Source organism: Staurois parvus, unplaced genomic scaffold (genome assembly GCF_062004578.1).
Source record: "Staurois parvus isolate SC_StPar_1 unplaced genomic scaffold, SC_StPar_1.0 ptg000513l, whole genome shotgun sequence".
Classification (NCBI taxonomy): domain Eukaryota; kingdom Metazoa; phylum Chordata; class Amphibia; order Anura; family Ranidae; genus Staurois; species Staurois parvus.
This window is the reverse complement of record NW_028318309.1, coordinates 1,056,616-1,076,629: the sequence shown is the minus strand read 5'-3', so window position 1 is coordinate 1,076,629 and position 20,014 is coordinate 1,056,616. Positions and strand designations below refer to the sequence as shown.

The 20,014-nt window shown below is 41.5% G+C and overlaps 1 protein-coding gene across 4 annotated transcripts in view; it reads left to right on the top strand.

Moving 5' to 3' along the window:
• WDR7 (WD repeat domain 7) overlaps positions 1 to 20,014 on the top strand; it is a 591,021-nt gene that overhangs the window by 253,495 nt on the left and 317,512 nt on the right. For all 4 annotated transcript variants that reach the window (XM_089690073.1, XM_089690072.1, XM_089690071.1 and 1 more), the window contains 2 exons: positions 6,884 to 7,007; positions 19,529 to 19,642. In XM_089690073.1, coding sequence (XP_089546199.1) covers positions 6,884 to 7,007; positions 19,529 to 19,642 — 238 coding nt within the window. The remainder of the gene's footprint in view (positions 1 to 6,883; positions 7,008 to 19,528; positions 19,643 to 20,014) is intronic.

The window sequence follows — 20,014 nt, the reverse complement described above, 5'->3', positions numbered from 1 at the left end:
GGGCCGAACATTTTTCCAAACATTCTTTGAACCATTACAATTAAATGCAAATAAATTATTTTATGCCAAGTTACTGTATTTTTCGCCGTATAAGACGCACCTGACCATAAGACGCACCTAGGTTTTAGAGGCAGAAAACAGGAAAAAAAAAAATTCTGAACTAATGGACTGCAGACACAGTACAGGAGATGACCAGAGACTGCGGACAGCACAGGGATGACCAGAGACTGCGGACAGCACAGGGATGACCAGAGACTGCGGACAGCACAGGGATGACCAGAGACTGCGGACAGTACAGATGACTGCTGACCTTTGAAGAGGTGGGCAGCGGGTACCTGAATTTGACAGGTACCCGCTCTTACTTCCGCAGTTGTTCTTTGATCTTACCTGTTCCTCGATCCAGCCGCGCGCTGTCTTCCCGGCTTCTGTAATGGCGCTCGGCATGACAGCCGGGTGCCCAGTGCGCATGAGCGAGAAGCACTTGCGCTTTGTGATTGGTCCGGCGGCTTCTGGGATCTGTCATGTGTCCCAGGTACCGCCTTACCATTCACAAAAAGCACCGCTTCTTGCGCATGCGCACTTGGCACCCGGCTGTCATGCCCAGCGCCCACACTACAGAAGCTGGGAAGACAGAGCGCCGCTGGATAGAGGAACAGGTAAGGTCCCGCTGCAGAGCTGAGCGGCCGGCCCGGTATTCTGACACGGCCGCGGTGGAAATACCGGACCGGTCGCTCCATATTCGCTCCATAAGACACACTGACACACTGACATGGAGGGCCGTATTAAACCGACCCTTGGGCCGTAAATGGCCCGCGGGCCGGACTTTGGACATGCCTGCTCTACAATATACGCCGTATTGTGTTATGGGAAACAATTACCCCAGTTTAGCTTTCTACTACTTTAGCTAACTGCACTGAACTTGCAAGGCAGTATTCTTCAACCCTTCTCATCAGAAGACGCTCCTGTCAAATTGTTAACTTCCGTGGACGGCCTGGATGTCTATATGAGATGGTTACAATTTCATCTTTGTTACATTTTTGTATCACTTTTGCTACAGTATTCTGACTAAAGCTGTGCTGATTTTCTTTTAGGCGTCACCTTTCTTGTGTAAAAAAAAATATTTTCTTTCTCAGGCCTTTTGACATTTCTCTTCCATGTGTTGTCATTGCTGACAGTTTTTGTCACAGGTTTTCTGTGTTAAGTAACGCCTTTTATAATCAACTGTCTGCTGGACACCTACTTAATGAATAATTACACTCACCTGCAGTTCTTGTTAATTAGGATTTTGTTTAGTAAAATGTAGCTTTGCTTCGAAGACTTTCATTAGAGTGTACTCATTTTTGCAACACGATCTTGAATGAATTTGTTAGGAAAAATACTTTTTTTGTGTGTGCAAATTAACAAATCTTGTTTGCAATCAATGGCCCACATTTGTGGGAGTATTTTGTAGTATAGTGTCCCATAGAAAATGTTGATTCTGAAACGAAAGTAAAGGTTTTCTGACAAATCATTTGGGGTGTACTCATTTATGCTGAGCACTGTGTATCTGTTATCTGGGTACAGGAGGAGTAGAGTGAATCACTAGTTAATCATGGCATTCAATAAAAATGTTGGAATGTTTTCTTACCCTCCTCTCACAGTACAATTAGACACAATTCACTGTCAGAAAGTGACACTTTAATGCAATAAATTGTCGCTTCTATATTTAATGGCTCTAATAGGTTTGACTACATAAATATATAGCAGATGAATAGAAACATTTATAATCAATTTTTGTATTATTTTTTTTTCTCTAAGACAAGTTAAAGCAGAACTGCACTGCATCTGAGTGCAGCAATCCAAAGCTGCTATTCAATTCATTTTTAAAGGGTCACTACAGGTAAAAAAAAAAAAAAAAATTCCATTTTTGAATAGTCAGGGAGAGTTATAACCCGTCATTTTTTTTTTATTTTTCTGTTTTGTCATCTGTGTCCCACTGGTGAGATTTTCCTTCACTTCCTGCCCCATAGCCAAAACAGAAAGTGAGAGGAAATCCTGTCAAAGCAAGGGAATTCCAGGGTGCCACCAGAACTGGTGTTGGTCCTAAATTTTGGAATTTACCGTATTTCTCGCTCCATAAGACGCACTTTTTTTGTCTTATGGAGTGAATATGGAGTGGCCGACCTGGTATTCCCACCGCCACCATGTTAGAATACCTGGCCGGCCGCTCGGCTGTTCTGGGCAGCAGAACTTGCTCCTCGATCCAGCGGTGTCCTGTCTTCTCTCCCTGGTGCCGGCATCTTTAGTGTGGGCACCTGGCTGTGACAGCTCGCGGCTTCACAGCTGGGTGACCACTGTGCATGTGTAAGAAGCTGTGCGCTTTGTGAATGGCCTGGCAGTCTTCTGAAGATGGGGAGGGAGGACAACTCCGCGGAAGTGGGAGCGGGTACCTGTCAAATTTGGGTATCCGCCCCCAACGCTCTGCAGTTTCTGGTCATCTCCTGTACTATGTCCGCAGTCTCTGGTCATCTCCTGTACTATGTCCGCAGTCTCTGGTCATCTCCTGTACTATGTCCGCAGTCTCTGGTCATCTCCTGTACTATGTCCGCAGTCTCTGGTCATCTCCTGTACTATGTCCGCAGTCTCTGGTCATCTCCTGTACTATGTCCGCAGTCTCTGGTCATCTCCTGTACTATGTCCGCAGTCTCTGGTCATCTCCTGTACTATGTCCGCAGTCTCTGGTCATCTCCTGTACTATGTCCGCAGTCTCTGGTCATCTCCTGTACTATGTCCGCAGTCTCTGGTCATCTCCTGTACTATGTCTGCAGTCTCTGGTCATCTCCTGTAGTATGTCCGCAGTCTCTGGTCATCTCCTGTACTATGTCCGTAGTCTCTGGTCATCTCCTGTACTATGTCCGCAGTCTCTGGTCATCTCCTGTACTATGTCCGCAGTCTCTGGTCATCTCCTGTACTGTGTCCGCAGTCTCTGGTCATCTCCTGTACTGTGTCCGCAGTCTCTGGTCATCTCCTGTACTGTGTCCGCAGTCTCTGGTCATCTCCTGTATTGTGTCCGCAGTCTCTGGTCATCTCCTGTACTATGTCCGCAGTCTCTGTTCATCTCCTGTACTATGTCCGCAGTCTCTGGTCATCTCCTGTACTATGTCCGCAGTCTCTGGTCATCTCCTGTACTATGTCCGCAGTCTCTGGTCATCTCCTGTACTATGTCCGCAGTCTCTGGTCATCTCCTGTACTATGTCCGCAGTCTCTGGTCATCTCCTGTACTATGTCCGCAGTCTCTGGTCATCTCCTGTACTATGTCCGCAGTCTCTGGTCATCTCCTGTACTATGTCCGCAGTCTCTGGTCATCTCCTGTACTGTGTCCGCAGTCTCTGGTCATCTCCTGCACTATGTCCGCAGTCTCTGGTCATCTCCTGCAGTATGCCCGCAGTCTCTGGTCATCTCCTGTAGTATGCCCGCAGTCTCTGGTCATCTCCTGTAGTATGCCCGCAGTCTCTGGTCATCTCCTGTACTGTGTCCGCAGTCTCTGGTCATCTCCTGTACTGTTTCCGCAGTCTCTGGTCATCTCCTGTACTGTGTCCGCAGTCTCTGGTCATCTCCTGTACTGTGTCCGCAGTCTCTGGTCATCTCCTGTACTGTGTCCGCAGTCTCTGGTCATCTCCTGTACTGTGTCTGCAGTCCATTGGTTCAGAATATTTTTTTTTCCTCCTCTAAATCCTAGGTGCGTCTTATGGAGTGAAAAATACGGTATTTTACTTTGCCTTTCGATGATAATTCTACCTGGGACAAAGGGAGGGTGAATCTCTCTAATGGGGATACACATGGCAATAAAAAACCTGACAGGTGTTCTAATCTTTCTCTACTCTATCCGTGTTTCCATGCTTTAATCACTTTGAAGAACACCCCCTAATACATGTATCATTCTAAAGGTATGATCTTTGTATCCAGCAATCCATTTAAATATTATTGTAACAATGAACGCTAAAACTTTTTTGCTCTGTATTGCATAAAAGAAAATTTGAACCAGAAAAACACCCCCTAGCATTTCTGGCATGCATCTGAGCACCAAAAATGCTATTTAAATTCATTTTAAATATTTAAAGCAAACTCTCCCATTCATCCATTTCTCTCTATTTTGTTGTACAAAAGTACCATGCGATTCGGTGCAGGCAGGTGTGGGCAAACGCAATGCGTTTGTGACCTGAGTTTGGGGTGTCATTAACATTTTGACACCCATTGAAGATTGCAAAAGCAGTGCATTTTGCATGTGGGTTGGTTTCTAGTACTGGCTTGGTATGAATGAGCACTAAAACAAGTAAAAATAATATACTTTTCTACCTATTTTACTAATGCTGGCAGCAATAAGGATTAAAAATTGTCAGTGTTAATTGAGAGAGTGAAGTTCTGCATTAAGGATAGGCTAAGAGCACACATGAAACTTTTTTTTTTTTCTTTGAGCAGTATGGAAATGTTCTTATGTTCTTGTATCAAAAGACTTGTGTACTGATCCCATTCCAGGTCACATAGGCAAATGCAGCCCGTTGTCAAGTATTGACATCAGCAGTCATCAGGTGTCAGTCTCAGAATAATGGGGCAATGTCAGTGCCCCAAAAATGCATTGGCAGATCATATGACCAGTGCCAAGGAACAAACCTTAAACCTGGAAAAGAGAGTACTACAGCAAGAAGAACAATAATGATTTAGCATGCTTAAAGCGTAAAACATGTTTCTGCAATGAGTTCTGTCTGTTTGTTATTGGTGGCTTAAGTTTGCTATACAGGTGAAATGCGAAAAATTAAAATATCGTGCATAAGTTCATTTATTTCAGTAATGCAACTTAAAAGGTGAAACTAATATATGAGATAGACTCATTACATGCAAAGCAAGATAGTTCAAGCCGTGATTTGTCATCATTGTGATGATTATGGCTTACAGCTCATGAAAACCCCAAATCCACAATCTCAGATAATTAGAATATTGTGAAAAGGTGCAATATTCTCGGCTCAAAGTGTCCCACTCTAATCAGCTAATTAAGCCATAACACCTGCAAAGGGTTCCTGAGCCTTTAAATGGTCTCTCAGTCTGGTTCAGTAGAAATCACAATCATGGGAAAGACTGCTGACCTGACAGTTGTGCAGAAAACCATCATAAGGAGGGAAAGCCTCAAAAGTTAATTGCAAAAGAAGTTGGATGTTCCCAAAGTGCTGTATCAAAGCACATTAATAGTAAGTTATGTGGAAGGGAAAAGTGTGGAAGAAAAAGGTGCACAAGCAGCAGGGATGACCGCAGCCTGGAGAGGATTGTCAGGAAATGGCCATTCAAAAGTGTTGGGGACTTTCACAAGGAGTGGACTGAGGCTGGAGTCAGTGCATCAAGAGCCACCACACACAGACGGATCCTGGACATGGGCTTCAAATGTCGTATTCCTCTTGTCAAGCCGCTCCTGAACAACAAACAACGTCAGAGACGTCTTACCTGGGCTAAAGAAAAACAGACCTGGTCCAAAGTCCTCTTTTCTGATGAGAGCAATTTTTGCGTCTCATTTGGAAACCAAGGACCCCGAGTATGGAGGAAGAATGGAGAGGCCCAAGGACCCCGAGTATGGAGGAAGAATGGAGAGGCCCAAGGACCCCGAGTATGGAGGAAGAATGGAGAGGCCCAAGGACCCCGAGTATGGAGGAAGAATGGAGAGGCACACACTGCAAGATGTTTGAAGTCCAGTGTGAAGTTTCCACAGTCTGTGTTGATTTGGGGAGCCATGTCATCTGCTGGTGTCAACGCAGCCATCTACCAGGAGATTTTTTGGAGCACTTCATGCTTCCTTCCGCAGACGAGCTTTATGGGGATGCTCACTTCATTTCCCAGCAGGACTTGGCACCTGCCCACACTGCCAAAAGCACCAAAACCTGGTTCAATGACCGTGGGATTACTGTGCTTGATCGGCCAGCAAACTCGCCTGACCTGAACCCCATAGAGAATCTATGGGGCATTGCCAAGAGAAAGATGAGAGACATGAGACTGAACAATGCAGAAGAGCTGAAGGCCACTATTGAAGCATCCCGGTCTTCCATAACACCTCAGCAGTGCCACAGGCTGATAGCTTCCATGCCACGCCGCATTGAGGCAGTAATTGCTGCAAAAGGGGCCCAAACCAAGTGCTGAGTACATATGCATGCTTATACTTTTCAGAGGTCCGATATTCTATGTACAATCCTTGTTTTATTGATTGCATGTAATATTCTCATTTTCTGAGATTGTGGATTTGGGGTTTTCATGAGCTGTAAGGCATAATCATCACAATTATGACAAATCACGGCTTGAACTATCTTGCTTTGCATGTAATGAGTCTATCTCATATATTAGTTTCACCTTTTAAGTTGCATTACTGAAATAAATGAACTTTTGCACCATATTCTAATTTTTCGAGTTTCGCCTGTAGATGGATCAAAATTTAACCAGTTCAGCAGAAACCAGATGAATTTCGATCCATCTATGGGGAGGCTGATTGTACTGAAGTCAACCTACCGACTGACTTCAGTACAACCAGCCTGTCTGATTTTTTTTCATGTGATCATTGCCTTCTAAAGCCACCAGTAGTGATCATTGTGTTCTGCCGGTGGGGAAGGCTTCCTGCCGGCAGAACACAATAGCGATGTGGGAGGGATTCTCCTATCAACACTGACTCTGCTGATGGGGGCATGAAGCCATAGATTATACAATTTTCTTTCCTTCCACTTGTGGTGGAAGGAAAGAAAATTGTATAATCTATGGGATGCTTTACAATTTTAGGTCTAGGTTTGCAGTATTGAGTGTAACAATGTCACATGAGATTGGTATCCTGTACAACTACTGAATTGTGCAATCTATTTGTGTGTTGTGGCTTCAGGTGAGGGAAGCTGCCCAGGCTCTGTTGCTTGCCGAACTTCGACGGATCGGGCAATCTGGACGCAAAGATACCATTGATTTTTGGGCACCATATTTACCGCAATATGTTGATACGATTATGTCACGTAAGTGTTTTCATATTTCTTTGATGTATATTTTGCCGCCTTTTTCTGTAATAATGCTGTCTGTTTATTACATCTCACACCTATTTTTTTAAAGGGGAACTTCAGGCTTATATAATTAACCAAAAACAATGCAGCTGTATAGAATATACATTAATTCATCATAAAATATATCTCCGTGAGTGCAAGCAGTGTAATTATCTGAATTTGACAGTTTTATTTTTTTTTATTTTTTAGCAAAGGGGAAATGTTTTTCGTTGGGCAGAATAAAAATGAAAAATGCAGCAAAAATGCACTATATGCATTTCAGCAGCATGTCCATTGAACTCTTTTTTAGCAAAAATGTTGGTTTTTGTGTTTAAAATAAGTCCCTGACCCTTTAAAAAAAAGAAAATGCAACAAGTGAAAAACGCACGCATGCGCACGTCTCATAGGAAACCATGTAAACGGACTGTAGTGCGTTTCTGCAAAAAGCAATAAAAAAAAAGCATTGGTGTGAACCAGGCCTTAAAATACACAATCCACATCCCTAAAGTAAAGCTGTGGCCAGGCTATGGACATTCAATTATCCTCATGGTCTAGAAAAGCAGTAAATAACCCAAATCAGTTTATAACCAAAAATTATAATTTTTCAAAAAATATTTTTACATTTTATAGTTTTTTATATTATTTATTTATTTTTAACATACTGTCACGCTAGCAGTACAGTGTCACCATAGTGACACTATACTACTTGTGGGGGGTGATGTTTTTTTTTTTTTTTCTTTTAACACTGATTGCTTTTACACCCATAAAGACTGTAAAAGCAATCATTTCTCCTTCTCTCTGGCTGCATTCTGTGTGAGCTGTGATTGGTCACAGCTTGTCACATAGTACAAGGCTGTTGTGAATAGCCTTGTTTCATGTGACCTCTGTCATCATTCACAGATTTCGCAAGTAGTAAGCAATGATGTCAGAAGTGACATGTTGCTTACTACTATTCATGTGATCACTGATTGGCCAATCAGTGATCACATGATCGGGACCTCACACAGAGGTCCCGTACAGTGATCGGTCCTCCAGACACAGCGGGCACCGGATCGCGGTGCCGCGCACTCCCAGGGAGCACGCACAGGCAGTGAATGTAGAGGCCATTTATAAACGGCCACCCGCTTCTGCACTGCTCCCATACAGCCATTTATGTACATGGGCTGGATGGGAAGTGGTTAAAAAACAAAGAAAACAGCCAAGGTTACATACAATCTTGAAAAACTTTAACATTTCAGGGCTTATTTACTAAAGGCAAACATCCACAAGGAATCTTTAGAAACACGAACAATTTTGCAAGGAAGTTTGGGTTTTTTTTTGGGGGGGGGGGTGTTTGCCCAAGATTGGATGATAGAAGTCAGCAGAGTGTCACCTCTCTCACTAAGCTCTCAGGCAAGTGAAACTGCTCTTGCAAAGTGAACAGTCTATTTGCTTTTAGTAATTCCATCTCCATATGTCGCTCAAGATGGTGATATGTAGGGAAATATGACAACGCCTGTAAGAGCAATTCATAGTGAACTCGTAGAAAATGAAAGTGAATGCTGAGACCATAGATCTCCTAACATCAGTATTGTAGTAATACAAACAATAGTTTTATTTTTGACAATCCAACATAAGCGTACTGAAAAAGTGTTGAGTTCTTCCTCTCTGCTGGGCTTTGCTATCCACCACTTCCTGGATTCCCAGCATGCTTTGTAGCTTCTCATTTTTAAGGACTACATATCCCATGGTATCTTGCTGGTTACAAGCAATGATGCCTGTACTGTCTCCGCCTCTTGAAACTCCCCCTCTCAGCACCTCTGTAGTTCAGAAGGCAGGCTCTGTGAAATGTGTGGCACAGCAGTGCCTATCCACAGGGCATAGTGACTACGTATCACAGAATTTAAGGAAGTAAATGTGCGGGGATCTTCACAAAGTAAGTTTGCAGACTTCAGTATGGTTCAGATTAATAGCAGCAGATTAGAAATCATTAAAATGCAACGTGGAATTGAATTGTAAATTTTGACCACAGATCTACATTAACATCCGCTTTTGCATTTGGAAGCTGGCTTTTGCCAGCAGTTTCAATATGTAACAAAGATAGTAGGATTGATTTACCAATGGCAAATAGACAGTGCAATTGCATTTTTCCCCAGGGCTTGGTAAATGTGTTAAAGTTCTGCTGATTTCTGTCATCCAATCATGTGCAAGCTTTCTTTTATTTTTCTTGCCCCTGATTGGGTATTCTTTACAACATGAAGTTTTTCCATAATACATTTACTAAGGAAAATGTGTGCAACTGCACTTGAAGCGTGCAACGGTCTATTTGCCTTTAGTAAATCAACCCCATTTTAGCCTGGCCCATTCCTGGGCAAAGTGACAATGTCTCTGCAAAAAAGTCCCCCTTTATGTTGACTGTATTTCTTTGCTGCTCCATCCTCTGTTCCAGCAAGCACTGATGCAACCCAGGGGAGCGATGACATCACTACCTCAGGCTTAGGACGGTGCTTTGGGCTAGAAATTGGCTCCTAGGTCCAAGCACAGGCAGGAGGTCAAATGCTCCCCAATACCTGGAAGACTAGTGTTTCTGGCTGCAACATAGCAAGGAGCATTCAGGGTGTGCAGGCAAGGTGAATATTTTATTTTATTTATTACAGGTACTCATATAGTGGCATCAATTTACGCAGTGCTTTACGTGTGGGCATGTCTTTCTATAATATTTAGTACATTCACATCAGTCCCTAACCCTCAAGGGGCGTACAATTTAAGGTCCACTACTCACATTCATACTAGGGCCAATTTAGACAGGAGCCAATTAACCTACCTGCATGTCTTTGGCGTGTGGGAGGAAACCAGAGTACCTACAGGAAACCCACGCAGGCACCAGCATGCGTACTCCAGGCAGGTGGTGCCGCAGTTGCGTTTCGCTCCAACGACCCTAGTACTGCCAGGCGGAAATGCTAACTATTTAGCCACTGTGCTGCCCATTTTCAGAGACGTTGTCACCTTGACCTGGATAGGCAAGGGCTGCATTAATCAATTGTAGATTTTGTGTTTTGAACTACAGACCTGTACAAGAGTGTCAATGAGCTAAAGCTCTGGTTCTTTGAGTCATTATTTATTTTTTTTGTTACATGTTTGATTTGGATTCCATCTTTATTTGTGCCCTGGGAAGGATCCCAGTTTTGTCCAGGCTGTGCTATAAATTGCCATATATAAGACAACATCGTAAATCATGTTCTCTGCCTCCTCTGCAGCCTTATATTGTGGTCCAGAAAATGTTCACTGTGCCTTTAATGGGAAGTAAAAGGTTATCTCTCTCGCTGGCCTTTGTGTGTATTATGTGCTAGTGTGGATGCTGCAGCCAGACAGGCAGTGTGTGGAGAGGGAGCAGGGAACAGCCTGCCGATCGATAGCAGTGGTGTGAAGTGAATTAATGTGAGGCAGTCAGTCTGTCTGTCATAGGCATTGCAGGGAATGCGAAGCATTACCAGTCACTGGTCATAGACCTCTTCTTCCTATAAATTCACCTCCCTCCGAGACAGAGGAGGGACCACTGTTCCTTAAAAAGACATTTCTCTGTATTCGCTGGAACCTATAGTTATGTTTCTAGAATTGTGGAAAAAAAATACTGTCAATAAAATATATATACTAGAGCAAAGGAAGGAATGAAAATTAAATACATATAATAAATTATTTATATGTGTGTGTATATGTGTGTGTGTGTGTGTGTGTATATATATATATATATATATATATATATATATATATATATATATACACACACACACATATAAATAATTTATTATACTGTATGTATTTAATTTTCATTCCTTCCTTTGCTCTAGTATATATATTTTATTGACCGTATTTTTTTTCCAGAATTCTAGAAACATAACTATAGGTTCCAGCGAATACAGAGAAATGTCTTTTTAAGGAACAGTGGTCCCTCCTCTGTCTCTGATGTATGTATGTATGTGTGTATATATAATATATTTGTGCATCATTTTTCTTTCTTTGAATGTTTTCTACAGCAATTTAGAAATTTAGAAAAAAAAATCCATCCTCTTTCCTTATATTGTTGGAAATGCAGCCAAGTGAATGTAGATATCTGGTAAGAAATACAATGGTACAAAAAAAAAAAACCACACATTTTAAAGCCCAACTTCAGCCACATTTTTTTTTAGTTTGGGATAGACATGGGAAAGATTAATTTTTTTCCAGGTTTTTTTTTTGGCATCTGTAGCCCTGTTGGGCAGATTTGCCATCACTATCTGTCCTTATGCCTTCAACTTAAACAGACGAGAAAATTATTTTTAGTAAAGCAAGAAAGGGCAGAAACCTCTGACAATGCTTTGTCTTCTGCACCTTCGTGTACATGTAAAGACCAACCCCGCTCTTTTTTTTTTTCTTTTATAGGGTCATAAGAATAAGAAGTGAGAGAAAATGTCCCCAGGGCTGTCAGAGAATAAAACCTGACAGAAAATTTACCTCTTTCCCACATTGTCCAAAATTAGATAGCTAAGGTTGAATGCTTTCTTGAAGATTCCTGTTGCTGATCATTGCCGACAAAGCAAGTGTCATCTTAGAGGGCCCATTCATACTTGTGCATTGTAACACGTGCATTGCCAAAATGCATGGCAACACATCTGCTCTGTATGTGATGCATTGCGATAACATTCATTGTGAGCGACACCCCAACATAGTATACAGTAGATCTTAGCGCACTGCAGCACACCACAGTGCATTGAGTTGTGTTGTCTTGCACCTTTTTTCATTCATTGCGGCATGACACCCCATTCATTATAAATGGGCTGCCTTGAAGCCCAACTCATGGCAAATAAAAAAAATATTAGCCCACGCTGCAGGGGTTAAGAGCTTGTTTTGTCCAGGGAAGAGGAGAAACTGTTTATCTTACCTGATTCTCTGCTCCCCTGGCAGATGACGCTCCCCCCACTATCCAGCAGTGGACTGTCCCTAGGCGTTCTCATGTCCATTCCAGGGCTATGGACCCTGCTCTGGTCTTGATGACATAAATACCCTGGACTGGTGTAGCATTGGGTGCAGACACTGCAGGGACCAGTGCAGCTGTGGGGAGGAGGAGAAGAGGAATTGGGTGAGTAAATCTCCTTTAATTTTTCCCCAGGCATAAATGAGCAATTAACCCTTGCAATTTGGGCACAGCATCACTGCAAGGTATAACTTTTTATTGTTGGGCATACTGCAACAGAAAGTTTAAAGTAGAACTATAGGTACATTTTTTTAAATTTCATTTTGGATAGAGTAAGGGAGGGTTATAACCCCTGTAAGTTTTGTTTGTCATCTGTGGGGAGAATTACATTCACTTCCTGTCCCATAGCCAAAACAGGAAGTGGGAGGAAATCCCTGCAAATGAAGGGAATTATTTGGGGTCCCCAGGTCACTAGAGCACATGTCCACATTCAAAGATTTCCCCTTTATTACTTTTCTTTGGACAACCCAAAATTTGGGGTTTTCTTTTACTTTCACTTTCAATGAAAATGGTAAACAAGACAATAGAGACAATAAAAAAAACTGCTAGGCATTCTAATGCGTCTCCACTATGTTAACAATTAAAAAAAAAAAATTTTTTAAAAATTTAAAAAAAGGTTAGCCTTTAGTTATGCGTTAGGTGTGAATGGGCCCTAAAAGGACAAATGTTATAAATTGATAAATACTGTGATAATACAAATTAGTTTGCAGGTAAAACTAAGGGAATACATATGATGCAATTATTGATAATTTTAGCAAAAATAATTCAGTTTAATCAAAAAAAGTTATTAATATTGTTCCATCATGCTTTTTATTCCATTGGTAGTATAATATTTATAGCTTTTTTTGAAGAGTCTAGAATAGATTTTCTTAAAGTGTTACTAATGTTATACTTGCCTGCTCTGTGCAGTGGTATTGCACCAAGCAACCCCCGGTCCTCCTCTTCTCAGATCCTCTGCCGACTATCTTGGCTCCTCCTCTTCTTTGTGTGTCCCCATAGCAAGCTGTTTGATATGGGGACACATGCTGCACTGCAAAGACATACACAGCGGGACCACTTCCTCTTCACTACATTTTGATTGACAGCAGCAAGAGCCAGTGGCTCCTGCTGCTGTTCGAGTCCCTGTGTGAAGAGTTAGAGCGGGGAGAAGAGATGCAGCTGTGCCCAGCGCTGTTCTTTTCTCGCCTCTTTACCTTCACACAGGGAAGGGGAGCACAGACAAATAGAAAACATTTTTTACCTTAATGCACAATGCACTAAGGTAAAAAAATGTTTTTAGGTTTAGTATCACTTTAATCTAAATATTTATTATTTTCTAAAAATCAGAAGTAGCATATGGATTACAATTGCTTTGAATTATAATTAAAGGAAAACTATTGCCTTATTTTTTAGTTTAGTTATGTGCAGTAAAAATAATACTCAATATTTGTAATATTTTTTTAAGGTTTGCAGTCAGGCACAGTGCTTGTGCTTTATTGCTCCTTCTGACATTGTAAAGTTATTAGTCAGCAGATTTATTGTAAACAATACGCACACAAGCGCAATCATATAATAATTTAAAAGCCAAATAACTGATTTGTGGTAAATAGTGCAATAATGACTAAAATCTTTGCTCACTTAAAATGTGCTGTATTTTTCCTTTATTTTCAACAAATCATATAGAAAATAAATATATTGCTCAGGTAGACCTCTATAAAACTGCTGGTAAATCGAATGGATGCATTTTTTAATTAAACCAAAATGTAACCTTCCAGTTGCTAAAATTGTTATAATAGAAATAATTCCACCAGTTCAGCACTCTGGAGAGCTCCAGCCAAAACATTCAATGTGTGGAGCTATAGCTGGTGTTTTTGTGACATTTGCTGGCTGTCTGTGGCTAGCAAATCTGCAGTGAATGAGCTGCAAATATGAACATACGTGTACCAGCAAGTTTTTACAATTATGCCCATGTGTTCTGTTTTTATAAATGATTACAATTTTGTGTTTATCTTTTTTTTTTTAATGACTTGACTTCATCCTTAATTTTGATAAGTTATTCAGTATTTTTTAAATGGATTATTATTATTATTATACAGTATTTATAAAGCGCCAATAGTTCACTCAGCGCTGTACATTACAGTGTATGTGTATGTTTTTTAAACTTTATATAATTTTTTTTTTTTTTAAGTTTAAAAAAAGATTTTTATTGCTGTCTATGTTCCCACTTGGTAGCTTAAATCTCTGTCCTGGTAACTGGTAACAGAAAGTGATGGTAGGTCCAAAATTGTATTCTCCTAGATTGTAAGCTCCCTCTTGTATTGAACTGTATTGTTGCTGTATTGTCTCCCGTTATATCGTAAAGCGCTGAGCAAACTATATAAATCCTGTATAATAATAATAATAATTCACCAAAAGTAAGGGGAGTGTTGTGGTGTCTGGTGACAATTATCTATGGGAACCCCCCTAAATTTCCTTCTCTCTTGTGAACAGGAAATCTCTCTAAAGGGCACACAGAGCAAAACAAAACCCACTGGTTTAATGATTTCCATACTATATGCAAAACGTAAAAATTAAAATTTGCCCTTAACAATTATTTTAATGCAAGACGATGCTCATTTGTATTTTTTCCCCAGGTTTAGTACTCATCCAGAAATGATGAAACCGTTGCTGCCTACGCCACCTTTGGCTGTAACACGCAATAAACATTTAAACCTGCTATAATTGTGTTCTATTAATCTCCCCTCGTCTTCTCTCCGTTTCCCACTCGGGAGGATGTAGAGGCTGATGACGATTATTAATTTTGCGGTGTTGTAGAAATGGCTCGGGTCATATCCTGATCAATCCCAATAAAGTAAAGCGTGTTTGGAATTTTTTTTTTTTTCTTTCTTGCTGTGGCGATAGAACAATTTAACTTGTGCATAACCGAGACTGATATTGTTGATCTCCCGGGTTTTACAGAGGTCACCTCTTTTTATTTTATTGTAAATTCAATACATCCTCCTGAGTGATAGCAGAGTGGAAAAGAACATTGGCGTTAAACACCGAGGACACAGACAAATGGCAATCTGTGCTTCTGGAGGTCTTTTTATGTTTTTGTCTTGACAAGAGACTTTTATTTCAGTGTGAACTGGCAATTATTACCATCAGGTTTGTGTATTTTTAATGTTCTAATTGTAATCATCATGATGAATATTTTATTTCATTATGGTGTGTGAGCTTTGTATTCTTGGTAACGATTTATATTGCCCCGTCTTCTCCTGTGGTGGTGTATTGAAGAAAAAAAAAAAAAAAGGTAAAAGGATATCTGCCAGGCTAGCTATACAGGAGCCACCAATGATGACTTGGGTTTAAGGCTGCAATCATACTATTGTTTTGTAGTAACCTGCAGAAAAACCTCAAGACATTTTGACACATGGGTATATGTGCTTTGCCATTTCATTATAAATGGCATCTCAATATATACATATACAGTAAACCTGGCGCACCACAATGTGTAAAAATGTGTTGGAGTGCACTTATGTATAAATATTACAAACTTAAAAAACTGTGACACAAAAACACTTTTGTGTTGATGAAATAGTAATGAAAAAATCAATAAATGATTTTAAAATTAATAAGTCCAGTGACAAAAAATCCCAAATTAACAGTCCCGTGACAAAATTAATTATATTGTAATTTCATTGGATTCTTCTGTGCCTTTGATACCTTCACCATCCACCAGTGCAAAACCAACATTAACCGCACTCACCAGATAATGGTGAGTCAAACGCCTTTCAGGGATATTAAGGGCTCCTGGACCCCCTTTACTTTGTATAAGACCTCCAAATAATGCCTCCTCTCGGATATGGATACCTCTTCTGGTTACTCCTCTCACCGAATCCCCCAGGGAAAATCAGGAAGAAGAAAAAACCATAGTGTGATACCGTAGTGATACCGTAGTGATTTCCAATCAAAAGAATTTCTCCAGACCACTCACATTTTAGCAGGATATAACCCGCATTTTATTGGAACAAAACGATCTCTCTTTAAAAACGATCTATTTTTCATATACAGCGACTTTTGTATAGAGACCCCACAGCCTGGTATACTGCAGGATGACAGACCTCAGATGCAGACTCATCCACTATGCAAAGATGGCCCCTTGGAACGCACCGCTCGGCGTGCGTTCCACTCACCGGAAATGACGTCAGACGCCGGAACAGGCGACCGGAAGTGCATTGATAAGGATAACTTGTCCTGAGCATGCACCAATAGAAAGAAGTTCAGCAGGTTTGGTACATCATTTTTCTGTGGGCAGGTCCTCTGTAATGAAACACTCCAATCAGTAAGACTGATGTCAGAAGAGCAGGTCTGCTGCTAGTCACACATCACCTACAGTACTGTCATAGAGCCTTCCGATTACCTTTGTGGAATCGCTCAGTCACTGGTTCTGAATGCTGCAAATCTCCCTCATTCTAGAAAGGTCCTTGAGGGCAGGGGTGTATTGTGGTAAACAAGGCAAACAAGGCAGTTGCCTAGGGTGGCATCTTTCAGTGGGGCAGCACCATACCCCCCCCCCCGAAGAAGGCATGAAAGAAGGGGGACACACATCTTGGGAACCAGGTGGAATCCGAGAGAGGCTGCAGGCTGCTTGATGGTGTATGGTAGAGCCTGACTCTCATTCCCGGGGATGTCCAGAGTCATAAAGATGAGTTTCTCTCTATGGCCGGGGGAAAAGGGGGGATAGTGGAAGGCTCTCCTGGGTGGGGGGCAGGGGTGTTGTTGGTCAATGTCAGGCTTTCTCCGCAGACGGGGGAAGGGAGGGTTGTGTTGGTTGGTGTCTGTGGGGGCAGATGATGTTTGTGTTGCCTAGGGCAGCACAAAACCTAAATACACCACTGCATGAGGGATAGACATTTCACTGGTCCCACTAGCAAGGGCACAATTCCATGGAGACTCGCAAGCAGTGCCTTAGTGATCCCGATGCTGGCGATTTGTCATTACAGTCATGATCCCCCGTGTGGTATTCAGCCTACAGCCTGCCAGATTATTACCTCTGACTACTTGATGAACAATGAAAGAACAGAGAAGCTTCCTTCAAGTGGTTGTAAACCCCTACATATACCTAGTGAACTCGGTGTAGAGTTATTCACCCTGAGGTCATCACAGAGGACAAGGGGGCGCTCTTTACGTCTCGAGGAAAAGCAATTTAATCTCCAAACATGGAAAGGTTTCTTCACAGTGAGAGCTGTGAAAATGTGGAATAGACTCCCTCAAGAGTTGGTTCTGGCCAGCTCAGTGGATTGCTTTATAAAGGCCTGGATTCTTTTTTGGATACACAGAATATAACTGGATACTGACATTTACAGAAGCAAACTGGATCGTGCTTTGCTGGGTTTTTTGCCTTCCTCTGAATCAACTATGGGTATAGGATTATAACTTAATGGTTGAACTGGATGGACTTTTGTCTTTTTTCAGCCAGACTAACTAACTGTGTAACCTAGTGAAGTGACTGGCCTCAGGTGATATACAGAGACACATTATCTTCTCCTGTATTAGTTGTACCTGTTTATCTGCTGTATTCTCATTTCTACATCTTTTCAAACTACAGAATGTACACAGCATTTTTTAGCTCCAGAAGGCAGGGGCAGGGATCTTATGTCACACACTATGCAGCATGAAGCAAAGAGCTGAATGTAATCTGAGACCTGAGTGGAGGGAAAGCCCCCCACAGTCTCAAATTAAGTTATGCACTGCTGAGATTGTTGATCACCTGCTGTGTGCTGTGGTGGGGGGTGCATCTCAAGGGATTGCTTGGTGTTGTCATAAACTCTCAAAAGTGACTCATACAGATAGCAGAGGCGTGAGAGGGGAAACATAAAGTAAACCGAAGTGCTTTGGTTTGTTCATTTTTCATTTCAAGGGTTTACATCCACTTTTTAAGAAGAACTAAAGTTACATAGTTCATAGTTGCAAAAAAGATACAAGTCCATCCAGTTCAACCAATAGAGGGAAAAAAAAACATTCACACACACGAATATAAAACCTGCAAAAACACAATCCTATACCCACAGTTGATCCAGAGTAAGGCAAAAAAACCTCCCAAATAAAGCATGATCCAGTTTGCTCCAGCAGGGGAAAAAAAAATGCTTACATCACCAGCACGGTCATAGTGTGCCGGGATGACTAACTCAGGAGTGGTATCATCTTATGGCAGCCAATGAAGACAGCTGAAAAGCAGCACCCAGCAGTATAGGGAACAGGGACCATTAATGGGAAGGTAAGTTTAGCTGTGATTTAATCCCTGGTTCACATATATGCGGCTGTGGGGGCTATGTTTTGCACGGGCACGAGAGCCATTCATTTGAATGGACTTCCGTGACGCAGGGAAGAAGCCCCTGCGCTTCTGAAAACCCAGCCTGCACGGGAACCTCGATCCCAGTACAGTTGCCATTTCCAGTGTGGGCGATGTGCCAATAGAGCTAATGGCACCCGCCCGCATGTCCGCATTCCTCTGTGCAGGTGGTGCGGCTGCACGGATTTTCGTGCGGATCCGCAGCGGCACCACCCGCACATATGTCAACCAAGCGTAATTGCTAATATTCTTTGAAATGATCAGCAGATCCAGAGATACAGGGTAGTTATTTGTGATCGCTTCTTTTCCTTTCCTGTAATAGTCATGCATTGCTCTACCTATTCTCATCTCTTGAGCCTTCATATTAGTACTTTCATATGTTCTACTCTTTCATTAGGGAGGTTCGGAACACAAAAGGGGGAGAACCCAGACCGAATTTTTACATTGCTGGACAAATAATGATTGATGCGTTAGGTCGCTTCCACATATGACTAAATCATTATCACATCATCATTCTACCACGTATTCTGGTGACACCAATGTCCAAACTGGGTACCATAGAAATGTGGTGTCAACTATAGACCTATAACAGCCAATATGGTGACATTTTATAAAGTATGTATTTTGAGATACGCAGGGAACAACTTTTATTTCAGCCTGGAGTTCAGATTTAAATTACTTGTTTCCTTGCAGTTGAAGGCATCCAAACAAATTTGTCTAACAGAAAGTATTTAAATAATAATGGTGTTATCATTATAGATTCAAAATGTACTTAGCAGAGTTCTCTAACCAGCTTTGGGACCCTTCCTCTGTAGAAAAGGGTCTCTCGCCATAGAAAGGCCCTAAGGAAAATCTGAGTGTTCTTTGAGGCTTGTGTGTAGCATACACGGCAGTCCTATGTAGGCTCTATACGTATTATGTATTAAGAATGTATGAGCAGCAGCTGCTGTACAGGAAGAGTTTTATCTTAAACACCTAATCATCTGATCTTACATTTATAATACATGTACAGACCACTGAGACACGCCGTCTCTTCAGAGATTTCCAGTATCGGGAAACTCAAGCTAACAACGGGAATAAAGGAAAAAAAAAAGTTGGCTTTTTTTTTTTTTTTTTGCTTTTATATATTTATTCTTTTTCAGCTGCTTTTATTGTGATTGTTTATATGTTCAAATGTTTAATTTAATCTTTCAGCTGGTGTGACAGCCGAGTCTATTCAAGCTGGCAGCGCAAGCCCTGACTCGGGAGGGTCAGAGGTTAAAGTTCAAGAGGAAGAGCATGACCTTGTGGATGACGATCTTGCAGCAGGTAGGATTTCTATTTTCTTGTTTTTACAGATTCATTTATTATAGAGAAGTTTTTCTTCAATATTGGATTTGAAAAGGTTAAATTGGTATTCAGTGAAAGAAAATACTTAAAAGTTAATAACTGAAAGTTTAAAGCAGATCTCCCTATGCACATATGTTTTTGTTTTTTTTTTATATTAGACAGAGCTTAAATTAGGCTATCTTCTGGCTGTTCACATGGTATCCCTGGGCTCACTCCTCTTTGCATTGGGTGGTTTTCAATACTGGGTTATAGCCATACTCTGCAGTACTGTGTTGTGATCCCAGCTCGGTATTGTGACTCACGCCTAGGCAGCGTGTCCATAATTAAGAAACAAAAATTCTACTGTGCTTC